Source organism: Orbicella franksi, chromosome 1, assembly GCF_964199315.1.
Source record: "Orbicella franksi chromosome 1, jaOrbFran1.1, whole genome shotgun sequence".
Lineage (NCBI taxonomy): Eukaryota > Metazoa > Cnidaria > Anthozoa > Scleractinia > Merulinidae > Orbicella > Orbicella franksi.
Window position 1 is genome coordinate 15,231,173 of NC_138145.1, and position 25,388 is coordinate 15,256,560.

General features: G+C 39.7%; 1 protein-coding gene across 1 annotated transcript in view; it reads right to left on the reverse strand.

Annotated features, from left to right (window-relative positions):
* The window catches only part of LOC145478200 (E3 ubiquitin-protein ligase rnf213-alpha-like), a 190,768-nt gene that overhangs the window by 144,958 nt on the left and 20,422 nt on the right, over positions 1–25,388 (reverse strand). Inside the window, exons 2-6 of the mRNA XM_081456148.1 lie at positions 24,515–24,900; positions 20,752–20,894; positions 20,199–20,357; positions 19,719–19,936; positions 261–550 (exon numbers count right to left, since the gene is read on the reverse strand). Coding sequence (XP_081312274.1) covers positions 261–550; positions 19,719–19,936; positions 20,199–20,357; positions 20,752–20,894; positions 24,515–24,900 — 1,196 coding nt within the window. The remainder of the gene's footprint in view (positions 1–260; positions 551–19,718; positions 19,937–20,198; positions 20,358–20,751; positions 20,895–24,514; positions 24,901–25,388) is intronic.

The following is a 25,388-nucleotide window of genomic DNA, read 5'->3' on the forward strand; positions in this document are numbered from 1 at the left end:
CATCGTAAAAGGTGTAATTTGAGTTACATACCGAGTAAAACACATACTGAACTCAAAACAACAAAGCATGTCAAGTGCTACACGTTTAACCGAACATGATCAGGTTTCCAACTGCTCCGCTTACAACGGTTTGGAAATAATTATGTCGTCGAAACACTGACGCCTAAAGCGATATATTAATCAAAATTTTAAAAATCACAAGATGATTAGTTCTCACTTCTGGTTAGAGGGAGTAAATGTACCGTTGTCAAATAAATTACCTTTTGGACATCAAAATCAATGGGTTGCCTTCGTCGATGGCTGCCGCGTTCTTCTATCCAAACGTTATGCAGGCATTTCACAACATTGTCAAGTTTCACTATCGCCTCTTTGGCATCCATGTTTTCAGTTGTCTCGTTTACAAAAAAACCACTCCACTTTGGTAGGAAACATAACAACGCCTTCACGCGATACTCAACCATTTTATCTTTCGAGAGGCAAGGCCACATTCTGGAAAACATGTCTTGGTCGCCGTAAACGTACGCTACACCGTCAAACTGATTCCACGAGGCTGTAATGAAAAAACAAAATACCAAGCCACCATTTAAAAATAACTACGAACTATTGTTCAGCTTCAAAGACATGAAAGCTAGGTAATAGGAAAAAACATGTTGACCTCTCATTGGGAGGATTTTCCAGAGGTGGATTAATGGGTTGAAAATTTTCAAGCTACCTTTCAGTGGAGTAGTATAGGGCGGGGTGCGGAAAGAAGAACGCCGCGATGGACTACGTAAGGTCCTGCATACTAATATGGATTTCCCTTGACTAGTTAACTTATTATTTCTAAGGTCTTTTAAAGCTCTAAATCTCCGATAATGCATTTCTTGGGAACTGGCCAAAACAATTTTACATACCAGGGACCCACATTTTGGAGGGGGCTAGGTAACAGCCCATGGGTCTCCTGACAGAAGTGGGGGCTACTTAAGAGGCCATGGGTCTCCTGTCAGCAAATTCTGAGGGCGTGTTTCCGCCAAAGAGGCAGCCTAGCTCAGCATGGTTGGAAATGTTTTGAAAACCCATATGTATGCACTTTCGCACTTACAAAGCAATGCTTATCAGGTATTCTATTAATGTATGTTGCATTGAGCATTCCCATTGTGTATAAAATAATATGCATGAATAGCCCTGGTGTATTTATATAATAAAGGCAACCCTCAGATTGCACATGGTGTAATATTATTGTCTTCTTTTCTGGTCAAGTTTTATAATCTTGAAACAATAACAACTTGTATCTTACTCACGTCCCCAAAAAAGTTCTATCTTTCTGGTTCCTTGCTATTATTGATATACATCATTAAAATGTGAAATACATGTAAAATGCCTGTAAGGAAGATCTTCAAATACTCATATTTAAATCCAGGAATGATATGTTTCTTTACCACTAGATTGTCTAGTGCGATATATGTAGTAATGCACAACCGGGTCAAATGAGTTGGGGGACTGAGAGTCAGTGAACTGAGCATCTTTAATAGCATCATTCATACAGATAAATTTAGTGTATTTAATAGTTAAAAGATGTGAGTTAAGTGCTAATTAATTAACTAATGTAGGCAATTCTTGATTAAAAGGGAAGAAATAACATGTAGACTTTTTTGACTGTAACAGAAAATTTTATTAATATCATACTACAAGAAATTGCAGTTGTTATTGTTTTTGGAGAATTCTTTTCTGAAGTGATATATTTTTAGAAATTCATGTGTCTACATTGGAGTAAGAACATTAATTAAAAGAATGGAGTAATTGCAGTGCTAAAACGTTTGTTACCATGGCAAGTTTTCAACCAACCACGCGCGGAAAAAGTTTCCTCGTAAGGATAACTTTGAGGCCGATCGTGATACTTCCCAATTTCAAGGTGTACTTTTTCTGCAACACTCAATTTTGTGATTCTGCAGAAATTATGTCTTTTGAGGTTCTCTAATTTAGTGTCTTGCAACCAAGAGGAGGGTGAGGAACGTTTCGCTGCAAATTAACAATATCATCAGGGAATATAAATTTCTTTATCATTTGCAGAATCCCAGCCCTGAATATTCTAAGTAGGGCACTTTATACATGTATTAGAAATGTCGCTTGTATACAAAATGGGTCCGCAATGCGTACTTGTGAGCTTAAGCTTATTTTTATTCCATTCGGTTGGAGTTTGTTTTTAAAAGTCAGTATCTGAGAGTTTAATTGCTACAAGTGAGAAGGTAATCACTGCAAAGATAAAGGTGATACTTTGAAACGGGAGACATTGTACTCGTAGTAGAAAACTTGTGGCCCCTTGGTCGCATCCTGGAATAAAATCCAAACAAGAGATACGGGCTTGTGAGGAGAGTCAGGCTGAAAACCAAGTTCGCCGTCCTGGAACTTCTCATCGACAAGATCATTCTTCTAGAGGCTCCTAAACTCCACGAGAGCAGCTAGACATTGTTGATCTTGATGTCCTCAATAGACTGCGAGCGGTCTCCCTTTTTCTTGGAAATCCCTGGAGAAGAACGCCATGAAGAAAGCAAACAAGTGTGACTGCGAGTAGGACGGGTGGCTCGCGGCTTCGCATATAACGCTCGCACCCTCACAACCCACGGCTCGCGTGTGTTGTCGTTTTTCCCCACGGATGTTCGAGCCCTCAACCAAGAAGTTTGCTTGTAACGTCAGAGAACAGTTGTTTTTTTATCGGCTTGATTGTGATGAACCATTTCGAATGGATTAAGTGATAATATATTACTCAAGTTTTTCTGTTTGAATCACTCAACTAAGTTTAAATGCTTTCAGTTCACATTGAGGGGCCTGTAGGTAGGATTCAAACGTGCGTGACATTTCCCCTACGTGCGTTACACTTGATTTAAAATTTAACTCGTCGATCATAACATAAACATATAAACATATAAACATAAAACCTTTATTTCAACACGATAAGAATCGAAGCTACAGAGCTTGTGGGGTCGGGTATACTACTACATTAAAATACGCTAATTAAAATATATACATGTATTGATGTAAAATACATGTGATTCGCTGCGTAAGATTTTTCTTCAGTACGTATTATATCAGGCGGCAATCGTGTCAATTGCATCGAATTTCAACAACAGCAAAAACAATAACAACCATTTTATTCTGCATAATACAGAGAATATCTTTTAGCAAAAGAATGCATTAAACTTAAATAAGCAAAAAAAACTACTCACCTAGTTCATCAGTTACTTCAATCTACCAGTTCACATTAACAGGAGGAAATATCTGTAAATTGTTTGTCTTTATCTTTTTGATTCTGTTTGTAACCTTTTCTTAGAATTAGTCCTATTGTAAACTATTGCTTTTTAGTCGAACACCACATGATTCAACCAGATGCGTTCGAGAAATTACCTCTAAATCAAAGTGAGCAATTCGTCTTCAAATCACCTCTCGGTCTGATGTCTACATTAGTTCGAAGATAACTGCCGCTCAAGTTTACCAAGCCTCAAGTGAAAGGAAATAATGGCCACGAATTCGAGTGAAGAATCAAACCACGCGCGATCACAAAAGGCGACCTACATGTAACGTGACCCGGGAAAAAGAAGGAATTTGACACGAAAAATCCCTTGAACTTTGCAGAAAAAGGAAGCGCAGCGAAGGCAACCATTACCAAGGAGTTCAAAGAAATTACGGAATACATTTCTTTTTCTATTTCTGAGATACACTTGCATGACTGTTATGTCATGTTTTCGCGTTAACTCAGCATGAATTCAAAACGTGGACAAAAGAACAAGCTTAAATTTTGGCCTGTAAGCAATTTTAAAGCTCCCATTAGCGTTCACGAAAATCTTCTCGCTCGCCCAAAGGGAAATTCGCTTTAGTTTGAAAAATTTCATAATTCAGGCTCTGCACAATGCTAAGTTCTGTTTGTTATTTTTAAGTTACTGAAAATGAACTCAGACCACAGGGGACCCGAACAACATAATCATTTACATTCATGTAAAATAAATAAATTGTTATTCACTGGGCCTATTAACTAGCTGAACATTCCGGGTGCATCGTGGCAGAGGTAAAGTTACTTCTCAAGTTTTAATGAAAACAGCTTCGGATTGGCAGCTGAAGCATAATGAAGTTTATCTAGACAGTGTTGGTCTGTATTTTGTTAAAAACAACAGTGCGTGCTTGACATAAATTAGCACAGATTAACGAAGTTTGGATGCTAAATTTAGGTCTGAAAAAGGTCAAACAAGAAACCACAGCACCGCATATAACTTTATTTTACCAAACACCGTAGCGTGAAAAACATAAGCATCGCACACTGATGGCTTTGAGATCACCACAACACCGCAAGCTATGATTTTATTCACCGCATCACCGCTTAAAAACCAAAAGAACAAGCTTAAATTTTTTGCCTGTAGGCAGCTTTAAAGCTCCCATTCAATTTGCGTTCATGAGAATCTTCTCGCTCGCCCAAAGCATAAGGGACCCGAACACTGTATCAGCAATAACAATCATTTACAAAATAAATGCATTGTTATTTACCTGTGTTCCTGGGTCTGTTTGAGCCGTTTAGAGGCGATTTGACGAGGAGGAAAGGCGGTTTACATTTCAAATATCATCTTATCTGCCGCTTTGTAAATGCGACAGTCCGATTTCGTCTCGAGTTTTCACTGTCTTCATTATCTATTAACTCTCATCGGGAGAGTTTTCACTGTCTTCATTACTATTAACTCTCATCGGGGGAGAGATTCTTAGATTTCATAAAATCCTCAAACCTCCAACACGACCGATGACTATATGAGATTAGTATAATTTCAGAGCTGAACAAAGAGCTTCCAGCAATCTGATTGGTCGAGCGGTTCCTTATATGACGCTATACAGACCGCTCCAGGCGGTTTATATAACATTTTCAAGGCCTGGCTACTAAGCGCGCCACCTTTGCCATCTCGGCAAGTAAACATGGCGGACAGTAGGTGAATGAATTTTTCATCTATTTGGAAGACATCACTCTAAGTCCAGGATATTTGAAAGGATGGAGAATTTTCAAAATGACTGCTGTCATCCTTGGACCAAAAATCCTTTCAAGAACTCGTGTTCAAGGTAGTTAAGAATAGTAAACGCAGTGGTTACGTTGATTGCCAGCAGGTTAGATCGATTGACTGAAATCTCTTTTTCTCCACACTAAAGCTATTCATTTTGAGACAATGATGACAACTGTGGATGACGTCAACAGCGATAAAACAAAGGTACCGGATGAATTTATTTTTCGTAGTGTTTTGCCTGATTTGACTTACACCAGTTTTTAAAGACAATGCCACGGAGAATGTTGAAAACTATAGATCCATCTCCCTGTTATCTAGCTTGAGCAAATATCAGGAAAGAATTGTCCATCGTGCCATCTACTCTCATGTTTCACCTTTTCTTACTGATTGGCAGCATGGCTTTGTGAAAGGGCGTTCCTATATAACTCAGCTAGTCCTCACTCACCATATGTGGAGCAAAGCACTGGATGCTGGCCTTCAGGTAGATGCTGTGTTTTTGGACTTTGCTAAGGCGTTCGATCGCGTGAACCATAAGATTCTTCTGCATAAATTGTGTAACTTTGGAATATCAGGGTCGCTGCTTGCCAGGTGTGGTGACTATTTATCGAATCGTAAACAAAGAGTCGTGGTTGATGGAAAATGTCCTAGCTGGCTGAATATTACATCTGGCGTGCCGCAGGGGTCCATTTTGGATCCCCTATTTTTTATTATTTCCATCAGTGATCTGCCTGAGGTGGTCAGTCAAGAAAGTTCTGTGGCACTATATGCAGATGACTGCAAGATGTTTAGGGTGGTAAACTGTCCAAGTGATCTAACGATGTTTCAAGACGATCTAGATAGTTTGTGTACCTGGAGTCAACAGAGCAGGATGACCTTCAATGTTAAGAAATGCAAGTTGATGCGTCTTACCCAGAAGAAACAACCATTCAGATCTAGTTTCCCCCTAAATGAATCGCTCATAGAGGAAGTTTATGAGTTCCGCGATCTTGGTTTGCTTACTAACCATCATCTTTCTTGGAACTCTCATGTAGATGCCATTACAAATAAAGCTAATAGAATTTTAGGCATGCTTAGAAGAACTTGTAGAGGTTGGAAGGACATCGAAACCCTGATGGTGCTGTATTGCACGTTGGTGAGATCGCAAGTGGAATATGGATCAGTTGTGTGGTCGCCACACACCGCAAGAAACATTGACAAGCTTGAGCGCATACAGCGGAGGGGAACAAAATTTATTCTCCGAAAACGGAATTTTACCTATGACGAGCGCCTGAAATGTCTTAAGAGTGCCTGCCTGTAAAAATCAGACAAATTCTTAATTTCGCGGCAAGGGTCGAAAATTCGATTTCGCTCATATTCTTATGGTAGATAGGCTAGGGCATGACAAAAACTACTGGATAGTTTTTTTGGCAAAACATCCTTTTATTTCAAAGAAATATGCAAATTACCAAATTCCGTTAAAATCGTCATTTGACGCACCATTTTATTAAACAAGTTTGAGAGCCTCGCATGCAAAACCACATCATTCTTCCGTTTTTAAAACACTGAAATATTTTTGTGCAATGTTTAATTGTGTACTAGGTTGATTTTAGGGAATGTTGCGGTTTTTGTTGGGTGTAAAATACTTACATTTCGAAGACATGTATTTCATTCACTTAAAAATACTTCGTAAAAATAATTGATTTTCACCATGTGCGAAACCTTCAAATGGATTAAGCTTCTGGTGGTTGAATCGCAGAAGGATGGTCTACAGATTCCTGTAAAAATTTCTTTGGGCAAATGATTGTGAGCGACGCGAGAGCTTTTCAAAGTACGTTAAAAATGCAGATATTTGACCGTCCGTCGTCAAATTTCAATTTACGGGTTAGACATATATTTTAGCACGCGCCACATGTCTTGAGCTATATTAAGTTGAAATAGACACAGAGCTGATAATTTCGAAATGTTCTAACCTTACTTGCTGTAAAAGGCAGGTCCAAACGCCGATTTGACGTGTTTCCGTCACCATTCGTCGCACATAAAGCAGACGTTTGCTTTTGTTTACACAACGTCCGATGTACATCGCCAACTGTCAACTGATTTAATAGTCGAATACCATGAATCTATGACCCTCTTTCGACACATATGATCACCACTGCATCTAAGTCAAAAACGGCTAACTGATTTGTAGATAGTTGCTTGCTTTGCACTCCACCAAAACATTACGTTTGATCATCGTTTTGGTCTGCTTGAATCCTTGCTTGCAGCGGTTCGTTGTTTGTTCGTCACGCAATGTTGTCATTCCATTTTAGGGGGTAGGGGTAGGACAATTTCTATCCTAATACGTAAGGGTCCGTAACCACAGGAAGCACACAATCTTGTTGAGTAGGAAGAGATTAAGGTGGTCTTATACCTAAAATTTTTTTTTTTTTTTTTGCAAAACAACTCTGTGGAACAGTTTTGGTATCACGTTAAAGGACTTTGCACTCTGACTTCAAAAATGAGCTTTTCCAGCTCACGTGCCATGATAGTTAATGAATAACTAGCTCCTTAGTGTTAAAAAGTGGTGTTCATCATAAACACGATAACGTAATAATGAATGGTTCGAGAAGTATGGAATTAAGTTCATCCTGTCCATAAGCAAGTTGTCCAGGAGACAAACCTCAGAAAACAGTGTTTTGAGGGGGTTTTTCTCGTGAAATGTTGAAAAAGTGTATTAATATTAACTAATATTAACTATATTAACTAAATAACAGGAAAAAGTTTCATAAATTGCAAATTTTGGAGGTTTAAGACCTAGATAATTGTGGCCTTCATCAATGTTGAAAATTTGACAACATTCGGTTAAAACCCAGTGGAGATATCATGTGCGAGATATTGATGATCCGTCTATTTGGTCATTTTGAGAAATAAGGCTTTAAAGTTTTACTTCGGTCTCCGAGAGCCCAAATTAGCCCTGTGAACTAGGAGGGGGGAGGTTAGGGGCAGGGGGAGGGGTATATTTAAAGGTTTTACATAAATGTTTCATTGAACACCCGAATACACACCAGTCATAGAAATGTTATCCAAGTATAAGGAGCGTATAAGATGGTAGAAGAAATAATGTTCAGGACCATGATGCAAAATTCTCATAACTACACATCTTTAAAGCGTTTGTGTAAAGTATCATTAAAATGTATTGAATTGAATCCATTTTGTGAGTACTTTTAGACTGTAAACAATGGTTGCTATGGGTGTTGCTATGTTGAAATATAGCTAGAAGTGTTCAAATTTCTTAATTTACACATAAATTCAGGAGTAATTAGAGGAAACTCGTTTCAAAATACGATTTACAAATGGACAGGGATGTTGAATCTCCATGTTCCAAAAAATGGTTTTCTGGAGAAAAATTTATATCTGAGAGTATAAGACCCCCTGAAGGTAGTAAGGTGGGACTTCACCTAAAACACACCATGTTTCAAACATTTTCTCGTGGCTAAGAGTTAACTCCAAACCATGGCAAAAGTATACATTTTTAAAAAGCTCAAAGACCAAAGATTATGAAAAAAATATTTGTGTACCCTATAACTGTATTGTAACCTGACACCGGCTGATTAAATCTGCCACCTGCTGGGGAATGCCAGGGCTTACTTGAGAAAGGATAAATCCCACAAGAACTGATCAAAAGGAATAATTTTTACATTTTACAAAAGAAGACAAATAGCTTGCTGGGATAAGCTTAGAGATTTTTGAAAAGTTAAAAACATGTAAAATGATGACCAGTTAAATCTGACACAGAAAATTTAGCATACGTTTCAATACATAACCTCGACAGAGTGCACTGGATGGAAAAGTGCTATGCCTATCCCACAGAACGTACTCAGAACAACAAATCCTGAAAATTTTAGCTCAATTGAATAAAACCTTCTCAAGATATCTTTTCTTGAAGGCGAGGGTAAAGCTAGGGTTATTATTAGCTAAGCCTAACACTAAGCTTTGTATTAGGGTTAGACCTATGCCTAACCCTAAGGTTTATGGTTAGGGTTCGGGGTGGAGTTAGGGCTAGGTCTAGTTAGGGTTAGGGTTAGGGTAGGGTTAGGGTTAGCGTTAGGGTTAGGTTTAGGGTTAGGGTTAGGGTTAGGTTTAGGGTTAGGGTTAGGGTTAGGGTTAGAGTTAGGTCTAGTGCATCAGTTGAGGGAAGGAACTATAAGTTCGTTTAATAGGAAAAGGTTGTACTGAGGGTTTATTTCACTAATCAGCTATCAAAAATGTTTGTTTTAGGTACGAAAAAGGCGCTAGAAGTTAGTCACGTCACTTAAAGTAGCCAAATGCTTGTTTCTTCACTTAGATAAGAATTCAGTACAATTTTTGTATGAACACATTAGCAAGAAAAACGGGCAAAATACGCTGAGTGCCAAAACATGGCGACAAATGTTCATTTCACTAATAAAGTGATAAATATTTTATCACTTAACCTAAAAAGTTGTAGCCTTAATTCTTTCACATTGCTGAGCAACATCAATAAAGTTTTTGCTCTATTGGTAGGTCACGTGACTAGTTATTAACTAAAAAGTTTGCGCCCAGTTTGAGCGAAAAAAACAAGTGATAATAAGTAAAGCTATAAATTTTCAAATTTGTAATTGGACAATCTTTTTGTAACGTGTTTTGAATTTTGCACATTTTGCATAAAATCCGTCCAATGAGAGGAAATAGGTCACGTGACAATATTAATGTAGTCCTAAAATCTATTAAAAATGGATTAGGGCAATTTGTGTCATGTTATCAACAACAGTGTTGCCCAAGCAACATGTCAACATCAAATTGGCGTTAAAGCTCTTTTGCAAACTAACTTATTCACAAAAATGTGTTTTGTGACGTCATGACCACGAAAGGTGTCATATGACCCTAGAAATCACTTTTATGCGCCTGATGCGTTGAAATATGATATTCTTTCCAAATTATCTAGCGCAGTAGTTCTTTTCTTGATAAAATGGGCTTTTGAAAACATTTACGTTCTCTGCTGGGGGTCTTGGAGGGGCCTCAACCACCAATCGTGAGAGTTCGTCTACATTTGTGGAAAATTATCTCCCAGATAGATGATTCAGAACAAGAAATTGAACTCTTGAACCTATTTGTGGTCACTGGTTAGGCCCAATGAACCTTAGAAACTCGCATTTAAAGATCGAAAAGGTTAACCAAATAAGGCAGTACAAGTGATGATCTGGATTTCCAAGGTCAGTCCACATTCTGAAGTCCTAGAATTACCATAGTCCAGTGGCGTTAATTGTGATTATCAACTCGTCTACCCTGGCGCAAAATTTGTTCGGTTTTTGTCGTCTTTTCCATGTCTTCGTCATCGGCAGAAAACCCTTCTTCGGCTATTTTCAACTCTGAAAATCCTACGGAATCTCGAAGTTAAGGATTTCGCTGCGTCCAAATCTACCTCGCCAGCGAGTTCGTCTAGAAACTATTTTGCTTTGTTTTCGTTGATAATCTCTATCCTGACGAAATCTTTTAGCCAGCGCAATTGGAGGCCTTATGCCTTTCCTCAAATATGCTATAGTCTTGACTTTAATTGTTCTGGTTCATGGCTAACAACAGCCTTTATCGTCAGCTAGATACAACATGTGCAGCAGCCATTGTTGTCAAACACATCTTGCAATGCCTTATGGGTAAGTAGACCGTTGCGACACGGAATGTACCTTCCCGCCAAATCAACACATTTTATAAGTCTAAAAGCAGGTCAAAACATTTACACTTTCGTAGGCAGGGTGCCTACTGCTTGCCATGTAACTCCCCAAAATACCTTTTTTGTGCCCATGAAGTGACCTGCTTTTAGACCTGATCTGTTTTGGCCTGACACAGTCGCAAACCAAGTTTCGATCTGTTGGCGCTTAAGAGCACCCTTGGAATCGCCAACTGCCGCAAACATTCAGTTCTTCGAATGCTGCATGTCAAGTTACCGATCGCCGGACTTAAATGATGTCCTTTGACCACCAAAACAGTTATTTAGAAGACATTCTGCCACTTACACGTTAGTAAGCTTTCGGTACGAGAAACGAACTTCTTTAATCGATATATCGACATCGAGGCTACTGCGTCATATGACTATTTCTCAGGCCCAGGCTGCTGGCTCTTAATTAATTAACGTGGGACTTAAGGTAGTCTTATACCTAAAATTTTTTTTTTTTGCAAAACAACTCTGTGGAACAGTTTTGGTATCACGTTAAAGGACTTTGCACTCTGACTTCAAAAATGAGCTTTTCCAGCTCACGTGCCATGATAGTTAATGAATAACTAGCTCCTTAGTGTTAAAAAGTGGTGTTCATCATAAACACGATAACGTAATAATGAATGGTTCGAGAAGTATGGAATTAAGTTCATCCTGTCCATAAGCAAGTTGTCCAGGAGACAAACCTCAGAAAACAGTGTTTTGAGGGGGTTTTTCTCGTGAAATGTTGAAAAAGTGTATTAATATTAACTAATATTAACTATATTAACTAAATAACAGGAAAAAGTTTCATAAATTGCAAATTTTGGAGGTTTAAGACCTAGATAATTGTGGCCTTCATCAATGTTGAAAATTTGACAACATTCGGTTAAAACCCAGTGGAGATATCATGTGCGAGATATTGATGATCCGTCTATTTGGTCATTTTGAGAAATAAGGCTTTAAAGTTTTACTTCGGTCTCCGAGAGCCCAAATTAGCCCTGTGAACTAGGAGGGGGGAGGTTAGGGGCAGGGGGAGGGGTATATTTAAAGGTTTTACATAAATGTTTCATTGAACACCCGAATACACACCAGTCATAGAAATGTTATCCAAGTATAAGGAGCGTATAAGATGGTAGAAGAAATAATGTTCAGGACCATGATGCAAAATTCTCATAACTACACATCTTTAAAGCGTTTGTGTAAAGTATCATTAAAATGTATTGAATTGAATCCATTTTGTGAGTACTTTTAGACTGTAAACAATGGTTGCTATGGGTGTTGCTATGTTGAAATATAGCTAGAAGTGTTCAAATTTCTTAATTTACACGTAAATTCAGGAGTAATTAGAGGAAACTCGTTTCAAAATACGATTTACAAATGGACAGGGATGTTGAATCTCCATGTTCCAAAAAAATGGTTTTCTGGAGAAAAATTTATATCTGAGAGTATAAGACCCCCTTAAATTAAGCAATGAAAAGAATGAATAGTTAACCATTGCCCGTGTTGTCATCTTTTACTAGACAACCGCTACCTACACGCCCTGCGTAAATACTGTAACCCTAAATTCGTACCTAGGTCTTTTCGCGCTGTGCAATTATTTTTTGGGCTACCCTCGGGGAAATGGGAGGTGGCCGCTTAATAGGGGCTGGTCACTTAATAGAGGTTGGTGCACCTTGAATATTTTTTCACCATACATCGGGTTATAAATTTCTTAGTGAACATGGAGTCAATTCAAGACAATCATAATAGACGTCATTGTCGGAGACCCAGGGGCAGTTATGGGGGGGGGGGGGAGTCTAAACGGGTGAGAAAAAAGTTCGGGCGAAGACCCTTTTAGACTTTTTCCCCGCCCCTACTAACTGCCCCAGAGTCTCCGAGCATGACGTCTATCATGATTGTCTTGAATTGACTCCATGTTTACTAAGAAATTTAGCTAAATTTATAACCCGATAGCGAAAAAGTATTCAAGGTATACAAACCTCTATTAAGCTGCCAACCCCTATTAAGCGGCCACCTCCCATTTCCCCGAGGGTAGCCCACTGTATTATATGTAAACCAAAAATAATTGCACAGTGCGAAAAGACCTAGGTACGAGTTTAGCGTTACAGTATTTACGCAGGGCGTGTAGGTAGCGGTTGTCTAGTAAAAGATGACAACACGGGCAATGGTTAACTATTTATTCTTTTCATTGCTTAATTTAATCTCTTCCTACTCAACAAGATCGTGTGCTCCCTGTGGTTCAGAGCCTTACGGACCCTTACGTATTAGGATAGAAATTGTCCTACCCCTACCCCCTAAAATGGAATGACAGCATTGCGTGACGAACAAACAACGAACCGCTGCAAGCAAGGATTCAAGCAGCAATAGATCAAACGATGATCAAACGTAAATGTTTTGGTGGAGTGCAAAGCAAGCAACTATCTACAAATCACTTAGCCGTTTTTGACTTAGATGCAGTGGTGATCATATGTGTCGAAAGAGGGTCATAGATTCATGGTATTCGACTATTAAATCAGTTGACAGTTGGCGATGTACATCGGACGTTGTGTAAACAAAAGCAAACGTCTGCTTTATGTGCGACGAATGGTGACGGAAACACGTCAAATCGGCGTTTGGACCTGCCTTTTACAGCAAGTAAGGTTAGAACATTTCGAAATTATCAGCTCTGTGTCTATTTCAACTTAATATAGCTCAAGACATGTGGCGTGTGCTAAAATATATGTCTAACCCGTAAATTGAAATTTGACGACGGACGGTCAAATATCTGCATTTTTAACGTACTTTGAAAAGCTCTCGCGTCGCTCACAATCATTTGCCCAAAGAAATTTTTACAGGAATCTGTAGACCATCCTTCTGCGATTCAACCACCAGAAGCTTAATCCATTTGAAGGTTTCGCACATGGTGAAAATCAATTATTTTTACAAAGTACTTTTAAGTAAATGAAATACATGTCTTCGAAATTTAATTATTTTACACCCAACAAAAACCGCAACATTCCCTAAAATCAACCCAGTACACAATTAAACATTGCACAAAAATATTTGAGTGTTTTAAAAACGGAAGAATGATGTGGTTTTGCATGCGAGGCTCTCAAACTTGTTTAATAAAATGGTGCGTCAAATGACGATTTTAACGGAATTTGGTAATTTGCATATTTCTTTGAAATAAAAGGACATTTTGCCAAAAAAACTATCCGGTAGTTTTTGTCATGCCCTAGCCTATCTACCATAGGAATATGAGCGAAATCGAATTTTCGACCCTTGCCGAGTTATTTTCCATTTTTATGGACAGGGACTCTTAATCTGCTTTCGCTTGAAAAGAGGCGCTATCTTTTTGATGTCACATTTTTGTATAAGGCTTTAAGTGGATACTTGAATGTGGATGTATTTCCGTTTCTGAACTTTTATTCTCAAGATGATGCGCATAGGTTTAGACACGTTGATGACTACTCCTTGAAGACAAATTTTGCTAGAACGACTACTTTTAAAAACACTTATCTTAATAGAATTGTGGAGATGTGGAATTCGATACCCTTAGGTATTAGGTTATCTCCTAGTTGTGCAGTTTTTAAGTCGGGAATGAAGAAGTTTTTAAGTGAGGAATGAATATTTGATTTAATTTTTTTTCTTGATTGTTATTACATGATTATTTAATTAACTTAGCTACATGGTGATCTGTCTCGCATGGAGTGTTCCACTCTTTTACAGATTATCCTTATGGGTTTGCCTGTTTGTGTATGCCTTTAGACTTAGATTTATTTGCCATAAAATTGTAATAAATAAAAAATAAATAAATAAATAGATTGTTTTACTGCCGAACTCGATGAGTAAACTGATTTACAATTGATGTAAGCTTACCCGTAAGCTTCTTATTAAAACTATACGGCTGCATACGTGTATGCAAACGAACAATTGGGTCCCTGTCTTTATGCGTTAGCCCGTTATTTTCTGTTGTTCAGCTCTGAAATTATACTAAAACAATTATTCGCCGAAGGCGAAGTGAATATTGTCGAATAATCCCCTCGACTTCGGCTCGGGGATTATTCGACAATATTCACTTCGCCTTCGGCGAATAACTGTTAATTGTGCAATAATATGTCCGCATACGAGCTGAGCGTTTGAGATTATGCAATAATAATCATGTAAACCTCAATATTGCAGAATCTCACAAAAAGGTTTCGTTCAAATAGGTAACGACACTTTCCAGATTTTGAAGCCCAGCCAAGAAGCTTTCAAGGAACGCCGAATTCAACGCGATTTCCGACCAGGCAGTTTCAGTTGCGATCAAGTTTATCTGTGCTTTTTTTCTCGGTAGTAGACTTTAGGTTTGGATAACTATTCGTGGCGTTCGTCTTCGTACGTAAGCATTCCAGTCGTCGACGAGAGTCTTGGATTGCAATCGCTAAGAATATCACCCCAGTCCATAGATTTGCTCAGCGCTGATCAGGCAAACAACGTGGGTCGTTTGTTTTCCTCTAAGTTCTTACCTCCAAGTAAGAGTTGATTTGCAAATTGAAGCAGAAAGGATGCCTTCCGATAAATCTAAAACAGCAAGGGTTGTTGCAGTCTGGCCGAACTACGCATCTTTTAGTCGAGAAGATGTTTCGTTAATGATTAGCTTGCACGAGGTGAAGAGGATTCGGGTAATGTTAAATAGGAGGAAAAGTGGTTTTCGGAGCTTGCGAACCTCCTAACAGATGAGTCTAATGTGGAGAAAATTGAGGAAATTATAAAGTTTAAAGATTTGATCTGGTCGAGAAGTACAAATGATGTTGTGTTGACGTCCCAGGATAATGAGGGAGACGTCAGGGTTCGTGATCTTTGCTCTGTGGCTTGCAAACGTTGGTTGACGGATAATCTGCTTGATTTTTTTAAAAAAGTATGAATGATGAAACGTCTTCACATCGTTTTCAAGTAATGAGTGAATCCTTGATATTAACCCAATCGTTCAGGAGGCGAGTTCTTGATGTTTTGAAAGGAAAACTGAACAGTAGCAGTCTTGAATTTGTTCACTTTTCCATTAATAAATGTCCGAAATGTCCGAAGGCGAAGGCTGTTATCATCAGCAGCAATGGAAATCACTGAACGTATCTTTCCTTTTCTGTAACTTTGGATGAAATGTGCTATGGAGATTCTTTGCGACTACCTATCCCAACGTGGCGGACCGAAAATAGACCGCGAGGAAAAAATGGTCGCGTAAAATCCTGGCGGTAAGACGTGCGAAAGGAGGGGCTTGCGCCTAATAAGCCGTTTTTGCGTTCCTCCCACAACGCAAAAGTGTGATTGGCTTATGTTCGGAGCGTTGACAACACGTTGTCAACATTCGAGATGCGTGTGACATCATACAGGAATGTTTATCTCGGTCTCTGAAAAAAGAGAGCTTTGGAGCCGGAGAAAATCAAAGCGTTGGAATTGCGTCTCACAGGTCGTGATGTTCTTGCGATTCTGCCAACAGCCTATGGATAGAGTTAAATTGATTAAGTGTTTTGTTTAGAAAAGCTTTTCGCCTCGAACCCGAACGTGTTAGTGATTTCGCCGCTCAACACGAGAGAACGATTTTATTGAAGACATCTCCCGGAATTATTGACAACAGACGATAATGAGAGGAGGTCAAGATAAGGAATCCTATTGCATATGTGTAATGCGATTGAAAATTTACTTCGAAAAATAACTCGGCCGTGAAAGGTCAAACTCTCTGGCTTACGTAGTAGTCCCTCCTTTAGCATATTTCTCGTCCCCAGGAATTTGCGCAGTCATTTTTTTTCTCGCAGTTTTCATTCTCGTCAGGCACGACGGACTAGGGTGTTGAGGAGCTGCAATGGATACCATCGGTATCTACGGGGGAGTGGGTGGGGTGGCTACAGTAGATACCGTGGCTTTCTACCAGAGGCTAGAGGGATTGCTACAAAAGATGCCCGGCATTTGTCTTTTTTCTAACAGGGGCTGGAGGTTGAAGGAGGCTAATAGGGAATACCATGGGTTTGTAACAGGAGGTAGTGGGGCTATAGGAGATACCATAGGTTTGTAAACAAGGGGTGACGGGCTATGGAAGATACCATGGGTTTGTAACAGGGGAGCGGTGGTGCTATACGAGATACCATCGGTCTGTAGCAGGGGGTGGTGAGGCTATACGAGATACCATGGGTTTGCAACAGGGGATGGTGGGGCCATACAAGATACAGTGGGTCTCAACTTAAGAGTGGGGGGGTTATTGGAAGAGGCAGTCATCCCCATCCCTTCTGGTGGGTCCTAAGTATGTATAGTAGTTTTGACGAGTTCCCTAATAAAAGCGTAGTCATGCCGCAAACTTTCCAATCCGCCAAGTTAAGCTTGAACTAAAGCCACAAGATTTTTCCGAGTGCTGCCAGGAGCCATAATCGGGGACGGAGACCGTAAGCGCGCGCCATTTCTAGTATTGGGGCTGTCCCTATGATATGGGACAATTTTTCTATTTCTAGAACAAATTGCGCCATCGCATGCGGCACACGCGCGTTCATGCTGCGACGATTTTTGCTGATGTCGCGCGGGGAAAATAGCGTCCGAAATTCCCGAAATGTTTAATGCTTTCGGCCCACAACTCAATACGTTCATGTCTGTTGGAAATTTACTTTACTATTTTCGTCCTAAGCTGCTCCAGTATGAGTGAAGTAAGACAGTGTCTAATTTAATTATGTCCCGCTTTATATCACTGACCAATTTGTGTTCCGCTGCTTCAGGCTTTTACAAGAGCTCCACATTACTCCAGTTTCACATATGTTGAAGATTAACAGCTTTTCCATAATACAGCAAAAAAACTAGTTAGATATATTTAGACATAGCAGCGTTTCAGGACTTCAAAGTTTCCCTCCTCTTGCCACACGCTTGCGAGGATTTCGCCAGAGTCTATCTCGACCGAAGGGTAAAAAGAAAATAATAATTACAAGTTTAAGTTTCGCCTGAATTGTAAGCAACGCTTGATGTTTTATCAAGGCCCAATAAGTGATAATAAAGTTTATGTCTGTAGATGCTGCTCAGTTTTGTTTGTGTAAAAATCCAATAAATTGTTTGTTGTCGATGAATAAGAACGTCCGTCGATGCGTGTTTTGTACAGTCTGTAAAACATGACAAATTGGACTTCCGCACTTTCGTCTGAAAACGTACATCGAATTCATATAATATCTCTAGTTTTTAAATATGTTTACGGTTGATAAATGTTTGAGAACATATTAAAAGCTTAGCTGAAAATATGTGAATACAGCAGAAATAATCACCAAAGTTACGATGACGCTTTTTTTAATCAACTCGAATAACGATTTCGATTTTGTTGGTTGAGTTATCAAAACTCCTTGTCTATTTTATTTTCGCAGTGTAAAATTTCACTATGTTAAAGAAACACACATGATATTAGCAGCCTTTTGACACTGGTGAAAATTGTTGCAGCATCTCAGCACAAAACACAACGAAAGAAATTTTTGTCAAGATTTGTTGACAATTGAAAACACCGACCTCGGACTTGAAAGTGCATGCGCTGCACTATGCAAATGAGCTAATTGTACGCCTCAGACTTTCCTTTCAAAAACTTTTGCAAACTCGCCAAACAAACAAAAACAATAAAATCAAGCGTTGTTTGGGAAACTCACAAATTAACTCGATACCAGAGTAAAGAGTTTTCTTACATAACGTTTCTTTACAGAACAAACGCAAACTCTTACTCGTACATCTAGCGCGAGCACATATTATTCATTCACAACGCGAAATTGAAGTCTTGTCTTCGACCCTGAAAAACTCACCTTTTCCATTAGCTCAGAGCATAAAACTACACGTAAGAGTCCTGGTTCTTATTCCCTGTCTTATTCCCTGCCATCGCTGTGAAAAATCTGCGAGAGAATCTCGCAAGTCTCACCATTTGTTCACGCAACGTGACAACGTCCACGCGAGAGCCCCCGACATGTGCGTGGATCCGCGCGGATATATGACGTCAGGATGGCGCAATTTGTTCTAAAAATAGAAAAATTGTCCCATATCATAGGTGCGCGCGGATCCCAAGACTTACGGTCTCCGTCCCCGATTATGGCTCCTGGTGCTGCTGATCGCAGTCGTCATTAATATTATTTTCATTCGGGGGACAACGACATCCTGCACTCTGATCCGCTCTGATTGGTTCCGTTAGCGGGAGCATGCGCAGACAATTGTCCCTGGGCCTCTCCTCGGCGTTACGTGACAGAGAGGGCCAGACTAAGAAGTAACGTAGACACCAAAGTGTACACAGGTACCTATCCGACCCTACCCCTCGCCGTGAGACTGATTAATCAATTCAGATTAATTAATAAAACTGCCTTGCGGTTTGGCGGCCGAGAGCCCCCTAAACCATCCCAATAATTCACTCAGCACTAAAAAGCCCGGATTGAAAACTTCTTTTCTGTATCATTTTATTGTACGGTATTTACTACCGGCTCGTGGACCGGTTTATAAATGCCATATTGTGAGTTAGCAGCAATAACCAGAACAGCCGCGCTATCAAACTCAGTATACGCAAGCGTGCATCATAATCCAATGATGCACGCTCACGGCGTGAGCAAAAACACTTAAGCTCTGCTTTCTTTCTGTTGGTGATGTTGTAAAACACCGTCAACATCATCGAGTTATAATTCATTAGGGAAGTTTGGAGAGCACTCAGAAAGCTAGAGTTTGTCTCGACTGCGCCTCGAGCAACGTATACGCTTCTTTCTTGTTTTCCGAACTTCCCGCGTGCATCATAACTCGATGATGAACGGAAACTGAAGCATAAATCAGTTTCTGACTATTCTATGTTGCGAGATCATGGCCTGGATTACATTTTAGGGAATGTACGGGAAGTCGCTCCATCCCTCTCCCACCAACTGCAAGGTAGTGCAACCTGTGCCCTCTATGGACCCAATAATTACAACACTAAAAAGAAATAGATTGTGAGAATACATGTGAGCAAACTGACAACAGGAGAGAACGTCTCGTCGATGTTGTAGTTTTGTATTACCAGTGATTTATAAATATAATAACGACCGTAAAAGATATTTACTTACCACCAGGTTTGACATACTTGTCAGGGATTTTAAGAAACCGGTTGACAATACTGTCGCTGTCGCGCTCTGGTGGAAATTCGGGTAACTGTTCCCAATGAACGTTTCCTTCCTTGACCACCACGTATTTGTAGAGAGTTCCTTGGCGAGCCCGATCAAGACTTATTGTGAACTGACCCCGAAAAAACGTCAGTTCGTCTTCGCTTTGACCTTCAAGAACTCTGCATTTTAAAAAAAGAAGCAAAGGTTTATGGAAACCCCAATAGTGGAAAAGTGGAACGCCTTCGCACTCTTTACTGTCGTGCAATTTCTTTGAATGTGCAATATCAAACTAATGTCAGGGCCATGCCCACACCAGAGAGTCCGTGTTTAGAGGTGTCCGTATCACAGCGGTGAAGATTACATGAATTCTACTTTCTCTGGGACCAAGTGAACTGTCCATGATATAGAAGCGGAGGAGGATTGACTGTAAATAATACTTACTCTACTGCAGTCATTTCAAAGTCACCCAAATCGACACCATGGGCCCGTATAAAAAAGCTTTCCTCCGTCATGTTGAAATTTGAAGCAAGCAGAACGTGGAAAACCACAGTCACCCCAGCTTCTGGTTTAACCTGTTGGAGGCTTGGTGGTGGCTGTGTTCTGAGATGTGATCCGTTAAAAGAAAAGTTAGCAAACATATTAACAGAAGATTTTTATTTCAGGAACTCACTCTGCAAGACCTAGATTCAACCGTCCAAAATTTTTCATCTCATACGATGTTTCATAGAATAACCTGATCCTTATGTAAATCGCGAAATAAATGTACATGTGCACCCATGGTAACGTGTGAGCAATGATAAAGAGGAGAACAGGAAAAAGGACCTAGACGAGCATAACTAGTGTCTCTTCCACGATCTGACAGCTTGAAACAGGTTATTTATCAAATTATGGGCGTACAAGGAAAGTTAAAATTTGCACTCATTCGTTTGCTTTTTTGTTTTTAGTTTGTTTTTTAGTTTGTTTGTTTGGTCGTTTGCTTGTTTTCTTCACTTACGTCGAGGCTTCCAGCTCCGCACTACTTCTCTCCTTTCTTTCTTTCTTTTGATTTTTCTTGCCTTTTCGATCCCCCAGTGTTTGTTCTTGTGGTGTATCATTCTTTCTCTTTCTAAACAAAGTCCTACCTCCATCCTTTTTACCCTAAAAACACAAAACATGTCCAGTACCAATTTGTCTAGACTAAAACTACTGCATTATAACAAACACAAGGGGCTATTCTACAAAAGCATGTGAGCCTTTAGCAATACTCCTATTGGTTACTTCACAATTTCTCTGTCAAATTTGGTTATCAAAAATTTATCGATACGTTTCAAAAAGGCTATTGTGGAAAATCTAAATCACAGACAAGACGTTTTGCCAATTTCGTGGCAATCTGTCAAATTGGCATACCCTATAAATTCATTTAAAGAGGAGACACTCGCATAAAAACAGAGTCCCTTTTTTCGCTTCCAAAGGCTTTTAAAGATTTCACGCCCTTACTGTGTCACCACCGACGATACCGCAGTCGCCCACTGGATATTTCTAAGCCAATAAGACGCCTCTGATGTGTTCCCAAAGGAGTATTTTTCTCGAGGGTGCTATGTTGAGGGTCGAGGGTAATATGTTGAGGGTTAATGCTTTTATTCGAAACCACCATAACTGACAAGTAAATGCTCTTTGGGCGGGAAAACATCTCGTGGGGATAGCTGGGCGCGTGTGTGTTTTCCGATATGGGAAGAAAATATATTTGCAAAAGAAACAGCTCGTTTGATTATTATTGGCAACTAAATTCGCAAGAGATTCCGCGGCAACGGCCGAGATTGTACGCTTGAGGCGGAGATGAAATCGCTTGCAATTTTCACCGGTGATCCGCTGCATGAGTGTGAAAGCCCTTGCTTAACAATGCAACATTTTGGTTCAATATTGTGTCGGTTTAACATTTCTTAACTGTGATCACTTAGCCGGAACTTCAGAGGACACAACTCCCAGTCTGCTGACGAGATTGCCATTTAAGACGTGAGAAGGATCTCTGTGGTTGACAATAGTAATTGACTTATAACACTTTGCGGACTCTAGACTTGCATTTTACAGATACGTTTTTGTGTACAACTCGCGTGGTTTTGAGATATTTAATTTTGGAAAATCCAGATGAAATAACAATCAGTTATTTGGTATGAAAATGTTGTTTTGGGGGGGAAAAAATCCTCCCTTGAAGGTCTACGTAACTGAATGATGAGCAATCAACAAAAAATCATATTATTTAGCATGGGGTGTTGCTACATAGAGCAGTGCAGTAACGAGTCAGTAACGGAGTAACAAGAAAACGATCAAGGTCGTCAAAACAATAAATGACCGAAAGCTTTACCGAGCCTTGTCAGTCATTCTTCCTTAAATTACTCGTCACTGCGTTGCTCTGTTTAGTAACACCCTTGAAAATGTCAATATTTCTTTACAGTCATAGCGAAACCTCGTTAGAACTTCAGTGGAAGTCAACCCCATCGATTAGGTGTCAATTTGGGACTAACTGGTAAATTCTCGGTGGGTGACTAAGCCTGTTACATGATTCTAATCATGTAGCAGGCTTAGTCTTTCCAGTAAACAATCTTGACACCACATGTACAAGTTAATTTAGCATCTGTCTAAACAGTCTTCTGCTGTCTACAAAATTTCCGGGCATTCCTGCTTAAAATTCATAAAGAGTCGTTTATGTTGAAAAATAAGCCGGTTGTTTTGAGGCACCTCGTGGATATGTGATTTATTCACCTTGGGCTGCGCCCTCGGTGAATAAATCACATATCCCCTCGTTGCCTCAAAATAGCCCTTACTTACCTTTCTAGTGACTGCCTATTCCTTGTAGTACTTTAACTCCCTAAGACTGACTTAAAGATATCCCTCTAACTAATTGGAATTTAAAGTGCACCTAACCCCAAATTTTTTTTTTTTCGCTAAAACAAATCTAGACTTTATTTGAAGCATTTGGACGAAGAAATTTTTGAATTTGGTTGAATCCTCGATTTTCTATGCCCTTTCAAAGTCGCGATTAAGTGTTTCACGACCGCGTTTTAGGGAGTCTGGGGCGGCGGTACCTGATGACGTCTACCCAGGAACCAAACACAACAGCGCCTCAGTCAACTCACTGTATTTGCTCGAGAAAATAGAATGCAAAACTAATCGTTCCGATGTATTTTGGGACTAAAACGTCCAAGTTTTGTCTCAGAATCATTTCTTTTTCGTCACTGGAGTCAGAGTTAAGTTTCGATTCGGAAGGCTCCGAAATAAACTTCGATCGAGCACGTTCGACAACTGTGAACTCACTGCTTATAGCTTTGAGAGCAATTTACAATATTTCAAGCGACGACGGGGAAGACGTCTTTGCGGACGAGCTGCTTGTATATTAGGAATGGAAAGCTAGATACGAAGTGGAGGAGCAGGCAAACGAACAGCAGGAAAGAAAACTCAAGGACTGCTTTGGATGGTAATTTCGTCAACTAAACGTAAGATTCCCACGCGTGTTTATAGCCCGTTTACATTTGTCCTTACCGAGAATGTATTTTGTCAAGGTTCTGTTAAATCCAGTTTGTGTTTTACTTTCAGTTGAATGCTTCATGTTTATAAGAGCGACGTACGTGTTGCAGTTTTCGAAACTTGATGACCTCCAAAACATTGGCTTCGATCGATTGAAAATCGTATTGTTTGGACCTGTATTTTTGAAGCTGCGGGAAGCAAGGCGGAAGGAAACATTTCATACAATTACCGATTTCACATTGTCACACGTTTTAAGTCAGTCGTAACTCCAAATAACCAATGTAAATTGTTCTCAAAGTTTGCAGTGAAATTCGTCGGATAAGCGAAAAGGATGTGTTCCCTAAGCGGTCCGCAGATAATGTTACGCGGTCATATTTTCGACGCTATTGCACAGAATCTTTGTCACACTGCTGATTTCCAAACCTTCGAAAAACTCTGTGAGTCTAATCATTTTGTTATCATGTAATTCTAAAGGATTAATCTTCGACTTGCATCTAAATCGAAAGAGAAATAAGTGTTGGTTAGCGGCGTACAGTTGCGATCTATTTACGTATCAGTATAACGCTTCTTGATCGTGACCGGATCACACAACTTTGCCGGTTATGTTATAAATACTGCGGGATTGGAAGATATAGGTTGTCGGTGGTATTTCTACAAATTGCTGGTTAGCTTTAAGCAGAAAATTTATGAAAATAGCGTTCGAAAGTCTGCGGAACAAATTCCAGTGAGAGTTCTTCAAAGGTTCTCACAGATTCAGTTCGCTTGTTTCGGTTCGACAAAATCAACCATCGTTTACGTCTTTATTGCACCATTAGCCGATCATCGTCAGTAAATTGTAAAGTATATCTTTCTTTAAATCTGGAATATTGCTGCAACAGCCGATAGCACCTCTGGAAGGCGTTTCTGCGCACTTTTCGAATGTGTATTGCACCATCCTGAAGGAAATGAGAGGAAATGAGATATCCAACCTTCCTGGGTAGACGTTACAAGAGCCGCTGGACCCATTCTCCTCAAACTCGGTCGTGAAACAAAATGGCGGTGTTTTGGAGCTATTTTCGAGATTTCGTCGTGGCACAGAAAATCGACGATTTAACGGAATCCAAAAATTTTTTCGCAGAACTATTTCAAATAATAAGTAGATTCGTTCTAGCGAAAAAAAATTTTGGGGGTTAGGTGCACTTTAAGTATATGTAAGCTCACGCAGCACGCACTGCGGGCCTATTTTTTTACTTTTGCATGGACCGTATGTTACTTACTTGAGCATACTTTTTGCTCTTTATCATCTTAGAGCCTGACACTATAAGATCTTGTGTCTCAAGTGCTTTTTGTTGCAGCTTGTTAGATGTCACTGTTGCTCTTGCAGCACTTTCAGTTGTGTTTCTCTCAATAATCATGCTCTCTGGGTCTGATTGCCGATCATCTGAAATTTTCTGAATATCATCATCTGATAATTCCTGAGACGCTGGGTTTTTCTCCTCATTATTTGCATCCGATATTTTAGAGGAATTTGGCGTCTTATCTTGCCGAACAGTAACATAACCGTCGTTCTTGTTAGGCTGTTGTATAGGGCTGGGATGTTGCCTAGAAGAACGATCTCGTTGTTCTCTTTCTGTAGTTAAAACTTTCTGTTGATGGCTCTCTCCTTAATTAAAATAACATCATACAAGCATTAGTCTTACACTAAACTAAAATAATATAACTGTGTTATCAACCACACATTGTTGTCAATAAACTAATGGTAATTCAAGCGTTCTGGTTGAGTTCTGACAGACGCGAGGATGACCTGCGCGACTTTCGTTACAGTCCTAGATCTAATGGCCGGTTCCATACAGTATCGCTATGATCACTGCCATTATCAGGATTGATGGAAAAAAAAAGCGATCGAGATGGTAGCAATCATTGTCGCAAAGGATCGACGAGAAAGACTACAGTTGACCGTAGCGGTTACTGCGATGATAGAGAAATTGTACATCCTCGTCTCCAGAGCCCCGTTTCCCACTTAACCAGTGGGGCCTTAATACAAGGAAAAGGTAGCTTTGGAGACACATGATTTGATTGGCTAGATCTTTGGACTAAGATTAATATTGCTGGTTTCCTTCCCGAAAATATCGACTGGTTGATCTCCTACTA